Source organism: Numida meleagris, chromosome 8 (genome assembly GCF_002078875.1).
Source record: "Numida meleagris isolate 19003 breed g44 Domestic line chromosome 8, NumMel1.0, whole genome shotgun sequence".
NCBI classification, from domain to species: domain Eukaryota; kingdom Metazoa; phylum Chordata; class Aves; order Galliformes; family Numididae; genus Numida; species Numida meleagris.
In genome coordinates this window covers 18,383,137-18,406,306 of record NC_034416.1, presented here as the reverse complement: position 1 = coordinate 18,406,306, position 23,170 = coordinate 18,383,137, and the positions used below count along the sequence as shown (strand labels likewise).

The window sequence follows — 23,170 nt, the reverse complement described above, 5'->3', positions numbered from 1 at the left end:
AGGGTCTCTCTGAATGGTAGTGCAATTCTCTGGTGTATCTGCCACTCCACCCAATTCGGTAGCCTCAGCAAACTTGCTGAGGTGAACTCTGTGCCTTTTTCCAGGTCACTGATGAAGATGTTAGAAAAGCCAAAGCCCAGCTAGAACTGAACTTGGCCACTAAGGCAATAAATATTTCTATAAATACATCAACAGTAAAAGGAGGGCTAGGGAGAATCTCCATCCCTTGTTGGATGCTGAGGGCAACAGAGTGACCAAGGATCAGGATAAGGCTAAGATACTTAATGCCTTCTTTGCCTCAGTCTTAAATAGTAAGACTAGTTGTGCCCTGGGCACACAGCCCTTTGAGCTGGCAGATGGGGATGGGGAACAGAATAGGCCATGCACAATCCATGATGAGATAGTTTCGGACCTGCTCTGAAAGCTGGACACTCACAAGTCCATGGGGCCAGATGGATTGCACCCTAGAATGCTGAGGGAGTTGATGGATGTGGTTGCCAGGCCACTCTCCATCATCTTTCAACAGTCCTGGCTAACAGGGAATGTCCCAGTTGACTGGAGACTGGCAAATGTGACTCCCATCTTCAAGAACGGCTGGAATGATGATCCTGGTAGCCATAGACCTATCAGTCTCACCTTGGTGCCCAGGAAGGTTATGGAACGGATAATCTCAGGATACATTGTGGATCAGTTAAAGGTCAGCATGGGGATCATGCCCAGTCAGCATGAGTTTATGAATGGTAGATCCTGTTTGACAAACCTGATTTCGTTCTATGACAAGGTGACTGGACTTCAGTAAGGCCTTTGACACTGTCCCCCACAGCATCCTTGTGGAGAAGCTGGCTGCCCATGGTTTGGATGGGCATACACTCTGCTGGGTGAAACACTGGCTAGATGACCGGGCCCAGAGGGTTATGGTCAATGGAGTTAAATCCAGTTGGCAGCCAGTCACAAGCAGTGTCCCCCAGGGCTTGGTGGTGGGACCTCTTCTATTCAACATCTTTATCAATGATTGATGAGGAGATTGAGTGCACCCTCAGTAAGTTTGCAGATGACACCAAGTTGGGAGGGCGTGTTGATCTGCCAGAGGGTAGAAAGGCACTACAGAGGGACCTGGATAGACTGCATGGGTGGGCCAAGGTAAACCTTTTGAGTTTCAACAGGACCAAGTGTTGGGTCCTGCACTTTGGTCACAACTACCCCAGGCAACCCTACAGGCTTGGAGAGGAGTGGCTGGAAAGCTGCCTGATGGAAAGGGACCTTGGTGTGCTGATGGACAGTCAGCTGAATATGAGCCAGCAGTGTGCCCAGGTGGCCAGGAAGGCCAATGGCATCCTGGCTTGTATCAGGAATGGTGTGGTGAGCAGGACTAGGGAAGTAATCCTGCCCCTGTACTTGGCATTGGTGAGGCCTTACCTCAAGTACTGTGTTCAGTTTTGGGCGCCTCAGTACAGAAGGGACATTGAGGTGCTGGAGCAGGTCCAAAGAAGGGCAGCAAGGCTTGTGAAGGGCTTGGAGAATATGCCCTATGAGGAGAGACAGAAGGAACTGGAGCTGTTTAGCCTGAGGAAGGGGAGGCTGAGGGGAGACCTCATTGCTCTCTTCAAATACCTGAAAGGTGATTGCAGTGAGAGTGGGGCTGGTCTCTTCTCACTGGTGACAGGTGACAGGACAAGGGGAAATGGCCTCAAGTTGTGCCACAGGAGGTCTAGGTTGGATATCAGGAAAAATTTCTTTACAGAAAGGGTTGTTAAGCGCTGGAACAGGCTCCCCAGGGAGGTGGTTGAGTCACCCTCCCTGAATGTGTTTAAAAACCGTTTGGATGTGGTGCTTGGGGATATGATCTAGTGGTGGGTTGTTAGAGTTAGGGTAGTATGGTTAGGTTGCAGTTGGACTTGATGATCTTGAAGGTCCTTTCCAACCTGAGCAATTCTATGATTCTATGATTCTATGTTGAACAGGACCGGACCCAGTATGGTTCACCCTTGCTGAAATCCAGGTAGATGACATCCACTTGTCTCCCCACATCTACCCATCCAGTCATTCTGTCTTAGAAGGCTACCAGATGGGTTATGCATGATTTCCCCATAGTGAAATCATGTTGAATGCCCCTGATTACCTTTCTTATCCTCCATGTGCTTAAAGGTGGCCTCCAGGATGCCATCACCTTTCCTGAGATGGAGGTGAGGCTGACAGCTCTAGACTTTCATGGGTCCTCCTTTTTGCCTTTTTTGGAGATTGGAGTGACAGTGGTCTTCTTCCAGTCCTCAAGCACCATTCCTGTTCTGCATGACAGATGATGGAGGGTGGCCTAGCACTCATGGATGCCTCCCATCAGGGCCCATGGACTCATGGGATTTAAGTTTGCCCAAATGATTTCTAACCCAACCTTCTTCCACCAAGGGAAAGTCTTTGTTTTTCTGTTGGCTACCCCCAGTCTCCAACCAGTCCTGTTCATTATAGATTTTCCAACGTAGTTCAGATAGAACAGTTCTTATGAAAAATCAAGCCTCTCTGTAGTGAGGAGTTCTGCTCTCTACCACAGAACTCTACAATGACCAGAGAGGAAGCTCTCTCTGGTCTCCAGGGTCTGCAGTTCCAAAGGGCTGGTATCAGAAGTGAAGACTGAAGCAAAGAAGGTGTTCATTAACTCTGCCTTCTCTGAATCCTTCGTCATTCAGCAGTGGGACCACATTTTCACTAATCTTACTTTTGCTTCTGATATATTTGAAGAAACCCTTCATGTTGTAATTTACACCCCTTGCCAAATTAAATTCCACCCCTGCATATTCTTACAACATTCCTATATTCCTCCCAAGCGTCCTTCCCCCTTTTCATATTCTGTATGCTTCTTTCTTCTGTCTGAGTTTTCTCATGGTCTCCCTGCTCATTCATACAAGTCTCCTGCCTCCTTTGCTAAACTTCTTGCTAGTATGAATGCACTGGCCCTGATCCTGGAAGATGAGATGTTTGACTATTGACCAGCTGTCTTGGAGTCCTTTCTAGGACCCGATGCCATGAGATTCCTCCAAGCAGGTTCCTGAAGAAGCCAAAGTTAAGTCTCCTGAAGGCCAGGGATGCACTTGCTGCTTTGCATCTTCCCTGCACCCTGCAGGATCCTGAATTCTACGATCTCATGGCCACAACGGCCAAAACTACCCCCAACTTTCACATCTCCAACCAGTCTTGTTCATTATATTTTTTCCATCTTGGTTCAGATAGAACAGTTCTTATGAAAAATCAAGCCTTTCTCTAGGAAGGAGTTCTGTTCTCTACCACAGAACTCTAGAATGACCAAATTGGTATTGTCAGACCATTTAAGTATACTGGATTTCATGAGATGTTCTGAGAGTTGATTTGCATTTGTAAAGGATCTTGAAAATGCCTTAGAATATAGTCCTACATAAACTGAATTGGTAGAATTTGTAATGTCACATTGTAGTTCCTCTTTTGTTAGATGAAGGAGTCAAAATTTGTACAAATAGCAAATTCCTTTCAAAAACATTTTTGGAAATGTAAATACTGTTTCAAGCTTCTACTGTCAAGATACAATTACTCTAAGGTCCAGGCTTTTCTTAGTATGGAATAGTCTGTCAAGGATGGGAAGTGGTCACATTTTTAATTACACAGTTTGGTTTTTACCATTGGCATGATGTAAATAGATTTTGGGAAAAATGCTGCCAGAAGCCCAAATATATCTGTGGTGTTGCTCAGTTAAAAGCAGTTCACTTGCATCAGGGATGCAGTTAACTCCTAACCCAGAGGCAGACTGTTTTAGACTTGCTCACTTAAACTCTTTTTCATTTTACCCAGCCTCCACTGTGCCAGCTGAAATTAAATTTCCTACTGGTAAAATTTTACCCTAAGTATTCTTGAGCATCTCTCAGTAAAGCCAACAAGATTACTACATTCCTGAAAGCAATGATGAGAAGTTCTCTGTAGTTTAGACACAACAAGAGTCCAATGAACAGTTCTGATTTGTAGATACCATATGCATGGTGACTTCCTATTTCAAAAAATAAATCTCAGATGAACCATCCTACGTGTTTGGCTTCTGAAGGAAAGGTACTCATTTTCTACAATACAATACAATACAATACAATAAGGAAAGTATATTCATCATTGTTTTTGGTCCTAGATATGATACTATTGGGCTTTTCGTCCTCAAGGTGGGGTTGACCTAGAACATCACGCACAGAATCTCAAATATGAGGTTGCTAACTTTGTGTCAGAAGCAATTAGCAAGAAAGAAATACAGTCTCTTCTGTTGACATTAGGGGGCAAGTAGAGGAGAGTGTAACCAATGAAGTAAAGAAAAAAAGTAAAAAGAGGAACAAGCAACACATTTATGCATACATCAATACATATTAATTCTTCAGCTCTCATGTTTGGGCTTTCTGTTTCCCAGCACAATTCTAGATGGTTAGTTTGCTGCAAGCATAGGAAGTCATAGATATAACTAAGCATGTAATTACAGAATCAGAGCACAATACCTCTGTATTGTGTCAACAATTAGTTTTCTTGTTCATTACTTAGGATCATAGATAAAGTATTCTGTATAAATAAAAGTGCGTAGTATAACTTCCAAGACAAGTGATAATCTACAGTTTGCTATAAATCAACAAATTTGGAAAGTGTCTTTGTTTTTATTGGATTGTTGAGCTGAGTCCACAAGGTATCTCTTCTTTACCCACAGGAGAGAAGAACAACATGGTGGATTATAAATTTGTGTTGAGTTGTTTAGCTATTCATCCAGGAATGCAGAGCTGGTTTAAAAACTAGGAGGTGAACGCAAATTAGATTTGCAGCAGCTCTGGAAAAAAGTTAAAGCATGGAGGACTGTCTCCTTCTGCCCTCATCTTCAATGGCTTGAAGTGCTATCTGTCTCAGGACAAGAGACTCTTCAAGGCTCAGCAAATGCCTTCTTAGGTGGCTATCAGTGCTTCTGAATCAAGAGTGTGAGGAGGCATTCTTAAAAAATAGTGACGTAGTGACAAACTTCACTTCCTAAAATCAAATACTTCAAATACTAGATTTTCAACTGTGCAATGGAAAATGTTAATTTTCTTTGGAGAGCAGACATTTCCCCTTTAAAACTTTTCTGAAAATCTAATTTGCCTTCTACAGTTCTAATTATTTTACATTGATGTTTTTTAGCTGGCCTCTTATGACTTCATTCTACTCAGGCCTTTGTGATGTAGGAAACGTGTACTGACTGGAGTGCTTTTTCTCGTTCTTTCTTTTCAAAAGTCAGTCTGGTGACTGGTAGTCGTGAAGAAAAAGTGTCATTTTTCACCTTCTGTGGTCCTTGTGCACAACCTAGAAGCTGACAGTGGTTATTCCTGTGTTAGCTCTTTTGTGTCATAGTTAAATATCTGCTAATGAAATAAGTTTGTGGGTATATTCACACTGCACAAATAAAGCACAGTGCAGATGGTTTTTGAACAACTCATGCCAAAATAAGGAGTAATGCAGCATATGAAGTAGAAATATGAAGTAGAAGTTTTTCACAGTTACAAAAGTCGTAGAAGAACATCTCCAGGCAAAGACTCTCCGATGAATGATCCTGCGTACCTTACTGCTTTTTATGTGTTCATCCGTGTCATTTTTTCTTATTCACTACTACAGTCAGCTGTTGAAATAAGGTCTTAAAGAGCAGAGGTACAATTCTGCAAAGGCCATAATTGTGGAAAAAACAAAAAGTCAGAAGGAAATTACGAATTAAAGTGGAATGATTGTCTAGTTCATTCTGACTTCCATTTTCTAATCATCCTAAATTATTTTAATGCACATTTTCAAGCTCAAAATTAGCAGAAGTCCCATGATGTAATTCTCTTAACACCTATTGAATGTTACATTATACCAGTCCAATTTCATTCCGCTCTTTTGAAGCATCTTCTCCTTCTCAGGGTACATGTATCATGATTTAGGGACATCCTACCTACTCTATTTCTAGACAGTAGTTTTAATACATTAAGTTTAGGAAATAATGTGGAGATAAAACCAGTTTTTTACTTGTAAAGGCCTAGGATCATAAGATAGAAAATAACTCATAACATATTTGTCTTTGAAATATCTTAAATTAATAATCAAAAGCTTGCATCTAGTCTAAAACAAATCAAGCTCCGTCGTGAAGACGAGAAACAGGAATTATTAACTGAGTAGCAAGGCTGATGGAGGCTCAATGAGATCATTTTGTTCAAAGATTAAAGGCAATGAACACTGAAATAGTTGAGGAGGATGGCTATGAACACATCTGACAAGAACTGCTAAATTCAGTAATGATCAAAAGTTAATTATCAAAGCAGAGAGAACTACGCAACACAGACAATTTGAGTCAATAGCTGAACAGCCCAGCAAAAAAGTAATTTGGGAGAAGTATTTTCCTATAATGAAGTTATAAAAAAGTCATACATTTCAAAGAAACCTGCCTAAAACAAGATTGCATTCTTCCTGATCAGAGAAATATAATTAGCTCTAATTGACAGACCTGCTGCACACCAAATATTTTCAAACAATATGCTTCTGCATCAAAGCTTGATGTGTAGAGTTACTCAGTGTCACTTTGATTTTGCCTTTCTTTATCTTCTGCCACTGGGCATGCTCATGATATCGCAACAAATATGCTTTGAAAATTGAATGAGCAGCACCTACAAGAAAAATAAAAGCAGAAGGCATTCTGCATTTCTTCTCCAGATAGAACCCTTGCCATACTCTGTTTAACATCACCACGTTCCCACTCAGAGACAAACTGCATCATTTGAGATAGGAAAAGACCAATTGCTTTATCATCCAACACTGAACTAGGCTAGTGTGTAGATTAACCCGAGAACTTGCAATATTTTTCTAAAACTCTGTATGAGTGAACATATGTGTGAAGAGCAGTCTCCCCACAGCGTGCCTTTTCTTAAGAGCTGGGAAAGTGCCTTCTCCCAGTAGTACAGTGGAAAAAAGGGAAAATCTTCCATGTAAAAATCTGAGATATGTGCTAGAATGTACCTCCATAATTCTTTGTTCCCAAAGCTACCATTTTTAGAGTAAACATCAACATTGCCAAGTAGTCAAAAATCAAATGCCAAGTTTGGATTCTGCTCTTTAATATTCCATGACTTTGACATTGCCAGTTCTCTCTCTCTGAAATATCTTCATCTTCTTTAATCTTTCATGCAAACAGTTTAGCTCACACCATCATGCACATGCACTCCTGAATATCTTCTGCTTTACTTTGTATTAGAATTGACTGCATTATTATTTACTTCTGATCCTAGACACTCTTCACTCTTCTGTTTTATTTTCCTGATCTGTATTTTGATGTCTATTTTTTGTAGTGACTTTTGATTAATTTAGAGGGAAAAAAAGCCTCTCTGAGATTTAGATGCATGTTTCACATGCCAGAACTCAGAATTTTTATAGTCCAGATATTTGGTATCTGGACCAAATGTAAGTGTCACTAAACAGTCAAAAAATCTTCTGCCATAGTAAAAGGCTCTTTATAAACTTCGAAAATAATTCTAGTTCTTCACAGGGTGGGACTGAAACGTGACGTTTAATGGGAGGCTTGGGGAACTGAAATGTAGTTTTCAGTAGTACTTTAATCCATTTTAAATGAAGCATTTGCATGTTCATTACTTAGAAATATTTCTTAATAATATGTTTTTTGACTTTGTGCATGCATGTGATGGCTAAAAAAAATGGAGATCTGGGAGAGTTTCATTGGAAGGATGCACAACTCATGCTATTTCACTAACGAGGCAGGAACAACATTTCATTTATAGGCTTCTTTGAGAAAACATAATTGGTTTGGGTGCATAATATGATTTTGTGCAATCTTAACTTCAGCTTTTCCTAGTTTTAAGTGTTTTATTTAGTATCTGTACTGTACAATTAAAACAATTGTTTCCTATCATGCCTTCATCGATTCATCCTTTAGATGAGAAATGTAATCCAAATGAAACAAATGCATCTTTCTTCGCATGCTGGGAGCCAACCCAGCGTATTGCTGTTGTCCCTTGTCAGCTGTCACAAGCCTTAATTCTTTCTCTCAAATTTGAAGTTATTATTAAGGATTTCCACAGATTTAAATATACATTTTATCTTTGTAGTGATTGGAGGCAAAATAGCCAAAATAGCAGGTATTCTGAAAAACTAGTCCTATTTTAGAGACCAGAGAACTAATTCCAGCAAAATTTGGAACCCAATTGTCCAGGTCTCAGAGGTTTCAAAAGTTAGTCAGTATTCATAAAGTATTTAATTCCTCAAGGGCTTATGTGACCATTTTTCAGGACCACTAATATTAGCAGTTCCGATGTGGGAATCATTTTATTCCCAACAATATGCATAACAGAGGTTAAACTTCCTCACCAAAATCCTTCTGTCCAATTTTGGTAGGCTTTACAAAAATATCTCCAAAGGTAATTAAGCAGTGAAACTTTCCTTTGTGTAATAAGTTTACGGATCAGTTGTCTTAATTCTGCCTTTCACCACTACCCATGCTTATAATCTCACTAATCATCTGACTGCTTTCCACATTTAAATCTATTATAGTCTGGTTCTGTGAATGCTAGAAGGAATTTCCTGAAATGATACAAAACACTAGTTTATCTGAAGGTGATGTCTCAAACCGTCCTGCACTAAAATGTGTGGGATTCTCCTGAAAAGGCATGCTGAAGAAAGGGAAAGGCATAATTAGGAGAAAGGTGAAAAACAGGACCAGGTGAAGGTCTGGTAGTGGTTTTCTGCCTAGTCTTCCTGTTTACCCTCTTGGTGCATGGCCTGCAGTGGTTGCATTGCTGGGGAGCTGATAAACCTGACTCTGCCCTCCCAATCACGGCCTAGCTAATGTCAAGAGCCTGACCCCGCACCAACTTGGTGGATTACTGGCAAATGTGTGGCTTGATTATACGAAACAAAGCAGTGCCACACTGAAACAGGACCACAAACTGACACTCACAGGTATGGTTCCGTGCCTCTAGGCTTAAATAAAGAAGTGCAACTAACTCCTGTAGCACCCAGGGAAGGTTTTCCTTCCTCTTTCATTAGGCAAGCCAAGCATAGCTTATCAGACTAACCCCATTTAGCAGGAGTGGTGTGCACTGTAGCGATTAAGTAACAATATCAGCAGAGACCAGATGCTAGCAGAGTATAAAACAGCACAGGGACCACTATCGAGTGGGATCCCCTCTCAGCTGGACTGAGACCAGCAAACATCAGGTCATATTAACCTCCCTAACAATATCTAGAAATCTCCGTTCTTGCCAGGGGGTATTGGTTACGGCCCTCTCTGAAGGAACTCAGTCTAATACCATGCCTTGGGGGAATTGGCAGACTCCTTTACCTGGCAACTCGTGGAAAACTGGAAGTACACATCCTGCATGCATCCCTTCCCCTTTTTGTACGTTAATTGTTGTATGCTTTGCCAAGACTGTTTGCTTGTTACATTATGTTTGGAATTGTTATCTGTTGAGTGTTTGTCAACTGAGATTGTAATTGCTTAAGGACATTAAATAAATTTATAGTTAACCACCTGACTTGCGGTCAGTGAAGTGTGTTAACTAAACTCTGCACGACACCGCTAACAAACGTCAGGGAATGGTGCACGGCAAAATATTATTTATCTATTCTGAAAAATTGAGAGGAGATGTAAGGTTGGTTCAGGTTACATAATTATGCTACAGAAACATTAAAAAAAAAAACCTAAAACCCTCCACTAAAATCTCGAGCCACTTAACCAGTGTGATAGACTGGCGCAGCTCTGCCATCAGTGCTCCTAGCTGTGTTGCTTAGCAACATTTTAATTCAAGAAAAATCGAAGGAGATGAAATCCCCATGGAGAGGGAAACAGAAATAAGAGGGCCGTTGACAGATGATCTGAGTTGTTTCTTCTAATATACTGTGAAGATCACTGGCTCTTTTCATGAATGATAAATGGACTGTACACAGATCAATGGGTTCAGCAATAAACTGGAACCAGGCTCCATGTCTGAGGTGGTGCAGGCTGAGAGGCCCAAAGATTTACTCATTTAGATGATTTGAGTGTGTTTTCTCAAAGGTTTCACAAGAGGAAATTGATCCGAACATTTGGTCATCCCTTGCCCTTTCTGCTGTTGGTGAATAAAAACTGCTTCAGAAACAGTCTGTTCTTCCCTTTAATTTTTCCTGTTGTTGTTCCTGTTCTGGATATGGGCAGATAGGTTGTGACAAAGGAGGCCAGACTCAGAGTAGGAAGTGAAGTAATGAATGATTCCTCAACACTGATAGCCATTAAAAACAAACAAGTCACACTCATATCACAAACTGGGGCAGAAGTGTTTATAATCCGTAACAGTGTCTCCCTGAAAGGGGCCAGCTACTGCAGACACATTTCTTCTGCCCTGGCTGTGGCCAGTTGCCTGAGTGTGCACTTCTGAAGAGCATCCAGTAGTCAGCGCTTGGGTGCAGGTTGGTTGTGCATAGGTGTGTTGTGTAATTGTTTGTCTCCCCCACCCCTCTTCTATTTACAGGCTGCTGAAAAGACAAAATTGAGAAACATTCCTGTAAAGTAAGTTATTCTTTTATCTTTTGGAAAATGTAACTTGAATGAACTTCTGGTGTACAGTCACTAACAAGACTAGGACAGTAAGAAGGGCAATAAAAGAGATAATGGAATTCAAGCTGTCCCTAATAATAGCTGTAAAAAGGTCAGTATTGTTGAGGAAAGCTTTTGATTTCTCATGTGTCTCTAATGATTGCACTCCCCAAGATTCATCCCGTTTCCATAAATTAATGTGTTGTCTATGAATAGCTGCCAAATAATATCACAATCATACTCAATACATAGTGCTCCTAGCCTTGGGGAGGTTTGTACATGCTAAAAAGATTATGATTTGTAATTGCAATCCTTGAGAAGGTCTGACAGGAGGGAAGTAACTAGGAATGTGCCAAATGATTTCTAGACACATGGGAATATTTTGCACCTGTGTATCAAGGCTTTGCCATCCTGTTGATTAAGAGCTCTCTCACTCAGTATGTGTGTCTTTCTCACACCACACACAGACGCATGTTTCTGCTCTTTACAGTTGGGGTCTATGAAGTATGAGCAAGCTACCAGGGAGCAATTTCCAGGGCATTTTATGAGAAGTTCTTAAATCTTAGGGCACTAGCAGCAACACTCAACCGTATATCACTGAATTAAGAAAGTTGCTTTATAGATGTCCTAGCTCTTTGAGGAAAGGCATTTTCAGTTAAAGCTACCAACATCAGTGATTCTCTTTAAATAATGAATACTCCAGTCTTAATCTGCTTTCCTGTACCGATAAAACACGTATTTTTAGCCTCAGTAGGTGATCATTGCAGTTTAACTAAATCCCTGTAACTGCATATTCCTGTTACAGACAGAGTAAATGTTCTTGTTTTCATAGTAGTTTGCTTCTCATGCTGGTTTTGGACTAGAGTGGTTTAGTATTTGTAAGAACATGCACTGACAGAACTCACAAATCATTGTACTTTAGCACACATAGCAAAAGAATACAGTTCTGCCTCTCACTGGGTTTCCATCATGTCTAGTCATTTATACCTTATGAAGAGAACACAAAATGTGTACTCCTTGGAGTGATTAGACAAGATGCAAGATAGTCATAAATGACTCTCTATGTTTCATTTAATCTGATAAAAATTAGAAATAGGATCCAGTGGGGACTTGATAACACATGAAACTTTTAATATGACAAGGGACCTGTAGGGCTAGTTCAAATTCAGTGCAAGCTGAATTAAAGTCATTGTTACCTAGTGGTTGCTTAATAGAAAGTATAAAATGAGCTGTGATTTCAGTTTATCTTCTAGAGAATCCAGGAGCTGTAAGGTGATGTTCCTGGGGAACAACTCCAAAACAGTCATTTTTCATTCATTCGCTTTTTTAATATTTTGGGTCAAATTCTCAGGAATGGCTCAACTAAATTGAGTTTTCCCATGTGTGACAGAGATATTGAGCTTTGCAGTCATTAAACAGCATATGTGTGACACTGATGCCCAATTACTCTGTAAAAAAGATTTGGGAGTGAGGAAGTGGGGGATTTAGGTTAAATAATTCTTTTATGGGACTTGAAAAAGAGTAATATTTTGGAATGGAAGAAGGCCAGATGGACAGCCTCACTCTTTCCACCTACATGTGCATATTTCACCCTGTCATTTTCCCCTAACTGGCTGTTTAACTTCTCTCTGACTGCGTTCATGGTTGCAGCTTCAATTAGTACCCTAGGGAATCCATTATACATATTAATTACAGCCTGTATAATGAACAGCTGATAAATCTGCATTATTTTTCAGTGAAATGTAACTATTTAAGTTACCTGTATACAATTACAATTTTATGCTAAAATATTACCTCTTAGGGCAAAAGCAAAAATAATATCTCTAAAATAGCAGTCGTAGACATAGATTACATTCACATAGGTTGCTCTGAAAGTCATAGAATCACAGAATCATAGAATGGCTTGGGTTGGAAGAGATTTCAAAGATCATCCAGTTCCAACCTTCTGCTGTGGGCTGGCTCCCCTCACCAGACCAGGCCCTGGGGCCCCATCCAGCCCAGCCTTGAACACCTCCAAGGATGGGGCACCCACAGCTTCTCTGGGCAGCAGTGCTGGGGCCTCACCACCCTCCCAGTGAAAAATTTCCCTCTGGCAACTAACCTAAATCTCCCTTCTTCTAGTTTAAAACTATTCACCCTTGTCCTATCACTACCCACCAGTGTAAAAAGTTGATTTCCCTCCTGCTTATAAGCTCCCTTTAAGGCTGCAGTGAGGTCTCCCCTAAGCCTTCTCTTCTCCAGGCAAAAGCAGCCCATCTCCCTTGGCCTTTCTTTGTAGGAGAGGTGCTCCAGCCCTCTGAGCATCTACATGTTTCCTCTGGACCTGTTCTTTCCTGAGCTGAGGGCACCAGTCCCATATCCAGTGCTCCAGATGGGGCCTCATGAGGGCAGAGTAGAGAGCGACAATTACCTAATCACTTCCCTATCCCTGCTGTACCCCCCTTTGCTGATGCAGCCCAGAATACTGTTGGCCTTCCAGGCTACAAGCGCACACTGCTGGCTCATGTCCAGCTTTTTGTCCACCAGGACACCCAAGTTTTTCTCCTCAGGACTGCTCTTAAGGAGTTCTCCCAGTCTGGATATCTGGGATTGCCCCAACCCAACTGCAACAACTTGCACTTGGCCTTGTTGAACCTCATTAGGTTCACAGGCACCCACTTTTTGAGCCTGTCCAGATCACTCTAGATGCCTTTCTTCTGTCCTATCAACTGCACCACTCAGCTTGGTGTTATCAGCAAGCTTACTGAGGGTGCACTCAATCCCATTATCTGTGTCATTGATAAAGACGTTAAAGAGCACCAGTCCAAAGATGGATCCCTGGGGACACCACCCATCACCATGCTCCACCTGGACATAGGAGCTCTTGATCACAACCCTCTTGCTGCAACCATCCAGCCAATTCTTCATCCACCTTACAATATACCCTTCAAACATGTATTTCTTACCTACCTGAATGTAATGCCTCTTATTTATTTCCATGGAAATTACAACAGATACAAAGAGTACAATAACACTATTGGATAGAGAAAACTCTCAACTACAGACATTATTTTTCAGCTCAGTCACCACCATTAGCTGTGCATTTTCACCAGCGATCAACAAGAGCCTGCAGGCCACGTTTGTGAACATCTGCACAAGTGGAGGCAATCACTGTTGCCTCTATTGAAACAAACCACTGACCCCTCAGTGTGCCTACATCCACTGTTGAGTCTCCGTCAACATTAAGCAAGCGTCAGTGAATGCCAGTGGGTGCCATTTTTTCTTCATGGAGGGATTCAATGACACACCTTTGCTCCTTGCACAGTTCCATGTCAGACACCATTTTGTCAGACTGCCCCTTTGTTGCTATCTGTTGCAAAGAAACAAAATGCAAAGGAATATTCCTGGATAGGGTTCAGGCTTACCGCCATCCCACCAATATCCATCTCTGAAGTCATGAGCTAACATCATAACATAGGAAATATTACTTCTGGAGCAGCCCTTCTAAACAAGCAGCACAGCCTCACTAAGTATACCCTAAGCATGTCTAACTTTTAGTGCTGTTGCTTTTGTAGCTCTGAAATGTCAAAGAGAGTTCTGTTTGAATTTTAATGTTCTTCAGCTATGCAAAATGAAGTTGGTCGTTTCCATTGTCATAAGAGTTGAAAGCTGTACAGATTCCTTCTACCATATGTGACTTATCACATACATTTTTAAAAACACATTTCTGTTATTAAGACATATGTGATAGTACACTTCTGCAAATGTGAATTGCTTTTGGCTAAAAGCCATGCACTAATAAGTTGAGTTGAATCTAACTGCATTTGACATCTGTTACAATATATATATAAAAAAAATATAAAATATTCTCTGTTGTCATTAGCATTAAAAACTTCCTTGTTTTTGTGTTGTGCTGACATAGTTCTTGTTTCCCAAACCTGGAATCAGAAATTATTCCCTTTTAAAGACTGTTTTTTCCATAACATCCCTGGTTCAGTCTTAATATTATTAATAACATCAAGAGTAATAATAATAATAACAGTTCTTGAATTCTAGCAGCTTGGGGCTGTGACCCTGTAGAGCCTGTTCCATGCCCAACCACCCCCTGGTGAAGAACTTTTTCCTAACACCCAGCCCAAACCTCATCTGACAGCTCCATGTACTTCTCTTGGGTCCTTTTGCTGTCACATGAGAGCAGAGATCTGAGGTCACGAAGATGCTGAGAGGGCTGGAGCACATGTCCTATGAACAGGTTGAGGGAGATGGGCTTGTTCATCCTGGAGAAAAGAAGGCTCCGGGGAGACCCCTTTGCATCCTTCCAGTACTTAAAGGGAATTTATAAGCAGGAGGGAAATCAACTTTTTACATGTGTAGATAGCGATAGAACAAGGGGGGATGGTTTTAAACTAAAAGAGGGGAGATTTAGGTTTGATGTGGGAGAAATTTTTCACTGAGGGGGCAGTGAGGCCCTGGCATTGCTGCCAGAGTGGTGGGTGCCCATCCCTAGAAGTGTTCACGGTTGAGCTGGATGGGCCCTGGGCCCTGATCTAGTGCCTGATTTAGTGGTTGGCAACCTGGCCCATGGCAGAGGGTTGGAACTGTATGATCTTTGAGGTCTCTTCCAGCCCAGGCTGTTCTACAATTCTATGTCAATGCTGCCACTCCACTCCCCTTTGAGGAGCTGTAGGCCACCATGGGGCCTCTCCTTAGCCTCATCTTCTCTGGACTAAACAAACCGTGGGAGCTCAGCTGCTCCTCTTACATCTTGCTCTCTAATTAATGTTGTGGGTTTCATGTACAGGGGGAAGCTTACTCTTACTATTTATTCTGTTGAATCCTTCCATTGCTTAACACTTTAGGACAGAAAAAAAATAAGGAAATTTTCTTTCTACAGTTCAGTTAGGCAGTTACGCAGCTGATTTCTTACAATCCATGAGTTACTAGGTGCTTAGACTCAGTTAATCTAGTTCGTATCAGTTATATAACTTCCTGAAGGCCAGAGTAATGCAGGTGGCATTTGGCTCCTTCAGAAGGCGTGATCTCAATTCCATGCTGTTTATAGCACTGCAAGAAGACACAAGACATGCAGAGGAACTAATCTTTATATATTGGTGGCCTGATCTAACATACTACTACCATAAAGAAGCACACAGAAAGTAGCTGAGAAGTCTCTGTGCCTGCCGAACTGACTTTTTGGTGAAAATGATGCAATTAACTTCTCCAAAAACATAAGACCCTCTTCTGTCCATATGTGGCATCAAAGTCACCCCATAACTGCAGATTCTGTTCACTTTAACTTATTTTATACTCCTCTTCCCCTGCCATAAAAGGAGCACTTGCTGTCCATCACAGATTTTATCCATATTTATATTGACAGACAGTAGCAGGGAAGGGATTTCTTGTATGCAAAGTCGTAGATACTTTCTAGCTTGCTAGTCCTTATTATGCTGTTCCCATCCCTGAGTCTAAAAGAGGTAACATGACTTAACCAAGTTTACCCTGTGGACACTTCCTGATTCCATAAGAGCTGTTACATGAGAAATTGTTTTCAATTATGACATATCCAGAGGAAATAATCTATTATATATCCTGTGATTTGGATTCTCATTAAAATTCAATAGCAGCTTTGTTCTGAAACCCAGCTGATGATCACAGGCTTTTTTGCAGACTTGGGTAGGCAATAGGAGCCCACAAAAGCATAGGAGCCCAAAGGCATCATATTTGTGTTGAGTTGGACCAAATCACTTGTCTTGGCTCAGTGGGTCGAGCTGCAGGATCCCGTCAGATCTGAGCACAGTCAGGGTTAGCCTTGCTTTCAAGTACAAATAGACTTTGCTTGGCAGCCTGTACATTAATGTAGTCTGAAGGTCTGCTAGCCCAGTGCTTTATCTCTGCCAGTGGCAGAATGGGGGGAAAGGACAGAAATTAGAGAGGCATCCTCAAAAGCAGAAGATCCTCCCATTTTCCTGCGTACAACTGTTTGCACTTCCATGACTACACATCCTGTGTTTAGGAGTTACCAGTGTGTTTATCCTCTATACAAAATCTCTTTTGAAATCTATTTATACTTTTTGTCCCCACAGCATCCTGTGGCATCAAACACTATAGTGATTGAAAAAATACTGTATTTTATTTGTCTGAAGCCCTTTTCCTCATATTTTCACAGGAATCCATACAAGTAGTTATGGTATGCAAAAGAACAAAAGATTACTTGCTATTTCTCATTTGTGATATGACGTATCTCTGCTGTATAGACCAAGGAGTCCTCCTACTCAAAAGCCACTATTAAGAATACTGTTTTCCTTCTAAGAGTGTGAGTCTACCAGTGAGCTAATAGCAACCAAAGGCAAATCTCTCTGCACTTGGGAAGTGTTTGAGGCAGCCAGTTAGGCAGAGGCAGTGGTTAGGAAGATAACTAGTTTCTTTTTATTCTTTTCCATATTGGAAAGATGAGTTCTTTGTATGGTGCTGCTCATCTGACTGAGGACTGGATATTGCCTGTCTCAAAAGCCTCAGATTTCAGTCCTTTATGAAAATGGCCAGGAGGACTCTGTGGGAAAATGCAGGCAGTTGAAAGAATGATTTGGTTAAAACCCTGATTTAATCCAGCATAGCAGAATTGAACAATTTTTTAAGAGATAAATTAAATTCTTTAGATGGAAAATGAGTATTTTTAAGAGCAGCTCTTGTACTCCATGAACTCCTGTAGAACTGTGAGAATATTCAAATGGATTTCTTGCTTCAGGAAAGAAAACATTGGCTTCCTTGACTGTCCTTTATCCTCTCTTCTATTACAGAGCTTTAAAATCTTCAATAGAAAGCATTGCCATTCCCCCCAAACACCTGAATATGTTTAAATTTGCCGTAGATTTAATGACTTCCAGATTCATGTTTTGGAATTATAGTTTGTGTTAAAATCTCACTGCGTTTTATATTTTCAAAATATATTTGTTTTCCATCACTGACAAGACCAGCCACAAGTTCATTAAACAGAAAGACTTGTGGTGTTTATTGTCTTTTCTTGCCATAAAACTCATCTTCTCCTCGGAAGGGCATCAGACTGGACTTGGTACGGTTCGGTTTTCTGTCCCAGCCCTTGTTGGAATTGCAACCCATTAACTTTTGATATCTTGACATTTCAATTGACCTCTCATTTGCAAAGCGCAATGGTATTTTTCATGGCCTTTTCATCCTCAGTTATAAATGGAATGGAGTGACTATTACTACTGTTTGCATTTTAAAAAACATCTTTGTTTTACCTGCTGGAGTGGCACCCTGTTTTTCCCTTCCTGGGTAGACCTGCGTGGAAGGTCTAAGGTCTAAGCAAGTCATGCAGAGCCAGAGGATTTTCTTATTGACTCAGTAAGCAGGAGGGCCAGGAGGTCAGACTCTGAGGGTCAGTTAATATATACTGTAATAGTGGTAACCATTAACAGATCTTTTGCTCCTGTTGTCAAAAGTGCAGGCCACTGGGCTAGGTCTGAAGGTTTGTTTTTACTGGTCAGATCAGGCACTAGTAACCAACAAAAAATGGTGTTGTGCCACTGGTACTCATGCTCTGCAATTTCTGCTGTAGGGTATCTCCTGTATTAAAAAAAAAAAAAAAACCATGGAAAGAAAAAAGAAAAAAAAGTCTAAGTTGAAAAATCTCCCATTTATGCATAATAGTATGGGAAGATGTCTGCATATACACATATGTATGTTTATGTATATGTACATGAATATCTACAGAGGCATATTTATGTAGGCATATACATGTATATGAGTAGATGAATCTAAAGGACTTTTGCTGAAGAACTTGAAATCAAACCACATTCAAATAATCAAAAAGCTGAAACTTGCTATAAATCTCATTTTCAGTGAAACTCCCAGGCAATTTACACACCATCACCTGTTAGTCTCTGTTTCTAAACCTTCCTTAGTCTATTTCTGTCTAACTATTAAATCAGCCAGCACCAATTCAATTAGTTCTAAAAATCCATTACAACACAGGGCCTAAACTGTCTGCCCACATTCATTTCTCAAAGAAATCCATTCATATTTATGTTTTAATACTTTAAGTCTAGCATGTGAAAGCACTCAAATCCCCAGTAGAAATCCAGGAAAAAGCCTGCTTACAGGCAATTATAGACAATGTTCTTTAGTCCCTGATCCTCCTAGTCTGTCCACTTAGGCATCCATGCAGTTGCAGAGTTCGGTCTATGGGATCAGTTTATTGCACCAGCAATCAAGTCCCTTGGAGAACTGACAAAACCCAAAATACCACTGGTTCTGGAGGCGGGCCCGTGGGGTTGCATCTGTACGGGCACGCTGTGCTCCCAGCAGAGGTGGCACCTGGAGTATCACTGAAAACCAAGCGCATCAGTTTTCAGAGAGTTTTATTTAGGGAGCTACGTTTTCTCAGCAGAAAGTGGACTCTAGAAATGTTGCGAGGGATTATTTTACTCTTACAAGTTAAAGGTTAGTGTTGGAAATGGATTATAAAACTGTCGCTTTTAAACTGTTTGCAAAGAAACGCACATATTAAATCCTTTTTGATGATATCACTCTAATCCCTAAATACTGATTTTATGTAAATTTTGACTCTTGCAAAGCTCTGACAATTCAGCTATACCCGTGTGGTTTTATCAGAGCTCAATTGCTCCTTTAGATCTTTTTTCTCTTCTGCAATACCTTTTGCTTTATTCCAAAGTCATCACAGCGGCTGGAAGATATAGTGCTTTAGACATAAAATAATAACTCTGTTTAATATTTTACCTTTATTTTCTGAATTTGTCCCTCTGACACATCTCGTTAGATATATTTTTATCAGTCCAAAGGATAACCACAGTAGGGCTATTTTTATTTCTAAGGAAATGATGCATGATAACTACTGGCAGGGCCCAAAACAGTAAATCAGTCTTGTTCTAACCACAGAATGTATTAAAAGTCTGTAGCCTGTGGTAATAAGTTATAATTCACTTGACTAGCAGTTTGTTTGAACTTAAAATTGTGCAAATGAGTCACATTGGTTAAGTCCTGAAATATAGAATAGTTTGTGTTTGTTAAGGTTTTTGGCTACCACCACAACAGGTACCTGGAGAGAGCACAGTGTGTGAAATGTTTCCGTCTTGATTGTGTAATTTACAGTAGATGATTAAATTACCACACATCCTGTGTAGAGCGCAACATTTGCTTACAAGACAGTGAGATGAACACTCAGAGAGCTCATTCAGCTAATTCTTACAAATCTGAGCACACACCATCAATACCAAGCAATGCAGAATCCAGCCACAAGCACTGGTTGCAGCTCCCTGACCCATGCTCGTTGCTCAGGACCCACTACATGACTTTGGACTGCTACAGAAAACTTTTCTTTGGCATATTTTTATTCACTGAGAAGTGCACGTTCCACTTGACCGTTTGTGTAAAATTTACCACAACTATTGCAACTGGGCAAAAATACGTATTTTCATTTTAACTGGGTCGCTTTGGGTAATTTTCAAAACTACGTTTTCTCACTTTTGTTGTGATGCAGTTTGTCAAAATTAAATTTAGGTCAACAATCAGAAGCTGTAAAAAAAAATGAAATGAAAGTTTGAACCAGACAAAAGCTCTTTTTTCTCTCATTTATTCCTTTGAAAATCAGCTGAGGTCAATATTTTTTACAATCTTAGCATGTATTTGTTGTGGATCAAAGGAGGATGTGTGTTCTCCCCTTTCTCGTACTATGTTGTTGATTATTTTAGGCTTTGTATTTGTCTTCCTCATTATAAACTTTAAGTCACTTAGCATTTATTCAAACAATTATTCTAAGTGCTTGCCTTGGGCATCATAGTAAGTAACAGCTGTTTTCTAACTACCTGTGATCTTTTCGAAATTAATGCTGTAAAAATATGTTTTTGAGTGAAGATATTGCAACCAAGCAACAGATACAAGGAAAGCTGAAAAAAACGCCTGATCCCAGCATAAATTGGGAATACTGCTGGTTTCAGTATAGATCACTGAATCCCACACAGGAACCAACCAGATCACATGTACTCCTGAATTTCACTGCTATGCCATTTTTGTCCTCCTGGAAGAAAAATACTGGGAGTAAGTAGTTTTAGTGTACTTACTTGAGTACCTAATTTACTTAGGGTCTAGCACAATATAGATACTCTCCAGTTGAAGATTCCTGCCTTTGAGAGCCTGCTGAGAGGCAATGTAAAGCTACCTGGCAGTGAGATTTGACTGAGGCTATCATAAGCCTCTTGGACAATTGAAACATCTCCTATTTTTACGTTGGAGTGAGAGGGGAGAATGATGTTTCCTTAGTCCTTCTGGCTTGTGGCCTCTTGGTAATAAGTGTAGGTAATTCCTAAAATAATGCCTCCTACTTATTTCCATGGAAATTGCAACAGATACAAGGAGTACAATAACACTATTTGCTAGAACAAATTCTCAGCTGCAAAATGCTATTTCTCAAAATTGTCACCACCATTAGTGATGCATTTTCACCAGTGATGAACAAGATGCCATGCTCGTAAACATCTGCACCAGTAGAGGTGACCATTATTGCTGTCGCCACTGCTGAAACAGACCACCCATGCCTCACTGTGCTCATATCTACTGTTTGGTCTCCATAGACGTTCAGCAAGTGTCAACAAATGCCAGTGGGTGCTATTACATCCTCATGGAGAAATTCAGTGAAACAACTTTGCTTCATTTATACTTCCGCATCAGATGGCACTCTGTCAAATTGCCCCTATGCTGCCACCTGTCACATGACAACAAAAACAGAATACTGGTGGGAGGGTTCAACCTCTACTGCCATCCCAGCAATATCCTCCTCTGATGTCGTAGGTCAATGTCATAACAAAGGAGGCATTACTTCTGGAGCAGCCCTTGTAGTAGGTTTCCTCTGCCTTGTGAGGTCATTAAGATAGGACAGAATAAGGGTGGTGCTCATTGCTATCAAAGTATCCTCCTTGTTATCCTTGCTCGTGTATATCCAACAAAAAGAGCCTGCCACATAGCAAACAGTCCTTTACTTTGGCAGTAAAATATGTGATAAAAAGAAAAACAGCTATCTTTCAGGCATGTTTTTTTTCTTTAAATACAATTACAAAGAAAATCTCCTGCTAGTTGAGAGAAACAGAAAAAAAATCCAGTCATTTAGGATCGATGAATACAAAAGAAAGGAAATAACACTGCTACAAGGTTAATTTTGCCTAGTACAACATTTCCTAGTATTGAATTGCCTGATATACTCCCTCAGGGATTGCTCCTGCACTTGCAATAATCGAGGCTGATTTTATTGGAAAATCACCTCTGGATGAGATACATACTCTGGAGAGAACTTTTCATGGGTACAAATAGGTTTTTGGTGCCAGTGCCATGTTGCCCAGGCCAGCACAGTTATAGTTCCCAATCTGTCTGTGCATTCAAGCAGCAAATTCATTAGCAACCCTTCTGGCAGGATAGAAAAATAGACATATTAGGGAAATTCACTTTGAATTGTTTTCAGGATTTGTTGGATAACAGTTCAGTAATCAAATTGCGCCTCCTAACAAGAGCATTAAATATTTTTATTAATAGTGGCAGAGAGGCTGCAGATATTTCTTTAAGTGCAGAACATTTTACCGTAACACTATGTGACTTGCAAAGATCATGGATGAAAGAAGAGATTAGCATAGTTGGAGTGGGGGTGCTTGTAACGTCTGAGCTGATTTTTGGTTTGTGTCGTGCGACGAGTTGCTCTGAGTCGTGTAACTCTCACGTTACAGATGTAACGTGTGTTCAGTATCAGCTCATCCATCAGCCCTTGCCAGCTTGCTGGCTCTTTAATTGTAGAAGTGGGCTGAATCTCGACAGCAATGCGCTCTCTCTAACTATGGGATGTAGCTTCAGATATATGCATTGGCTTCCAGGCCTTGTCAAGTGGAAACTGAGCATATTGTAAACAGAGCATATTCTGCCTCCAGCCAGGAGAAGGGACATGTGGGGCACCCCCGTACCGGGGCCCTGCGCTGACCTTGCAGTGCCCTTGTGCAGACGCTGGAGGAGTGCTGGGAAAAGGCTGATTCAGAGAGACAGGTGAGGGAGGAAGAAAAATCAAGGAGATTGGCACAAGGATGGTGCAAAAAAATACGTTTCTAAAGAAAGATGGAAAAAGGTTTACAGTCAGGACCAACACCGAGCCTTTATAATCAGGCTCCTCTGGCCACAGCCTGACAATGGTGAGAGAAGGTCCTGAATGCAGCTTGCAGGCTTAGGGCTGTGCAGAAGCCAGTGATCTGCTGGGAAAAATAGAGGTGTCGGGGACCTTGCACTGAGCTCCAGGAACTGATGGGGTTAAAAATTAGGATTGTGAAATATAATCTCTATACTCTGTTTCGTAATTCCTGTTGTCTTGATTGTTTCACAGTGAAGAGGAGAGCCATCCTTGGTATCAATCATAGTAAGCTACTGAGACACAGAAATAAGTAGCATATGGCTTAGCACTTTTGGGTTTGGCAATCAAGTAGCAACCCTCTGCAATACAGCTGTAGTTCAGTTCCCAGTGGGCTTTACTTTGATGATTAGATGTATTGAGTTCCTCGTGTCATTCAAATACAGCAGAATTTCCTACGAGTTGATGTTAGCTTCCGCTCACTTCATTTCAAT

The 23,170-nt window shown here is 40.8% G+C and overlaps 1 protein-coding gene across 1 annotated transcript in view; it reads left to right on the top strand.

Moving 5' to 3' along the window:
- Positions 1 to 23,170, top strand: part of AFF2 (AF4/FMR2 family member 2) — a 250,541-nt gene that overhangs the window by 163,979 nt on the left and 63,392 nt on the right. The window contains exon 8 of the mRNA XM_021405874.1: positions 10,500 to 10,537. Within this exon, the coding sequence (XP_021261549.1) occupies positions 10,500 to 10,537 (38 nt within the window). The remainder of the gene's footprint in view (positions 1 to 10,499; positions 10,538 to 23,170) is intronic.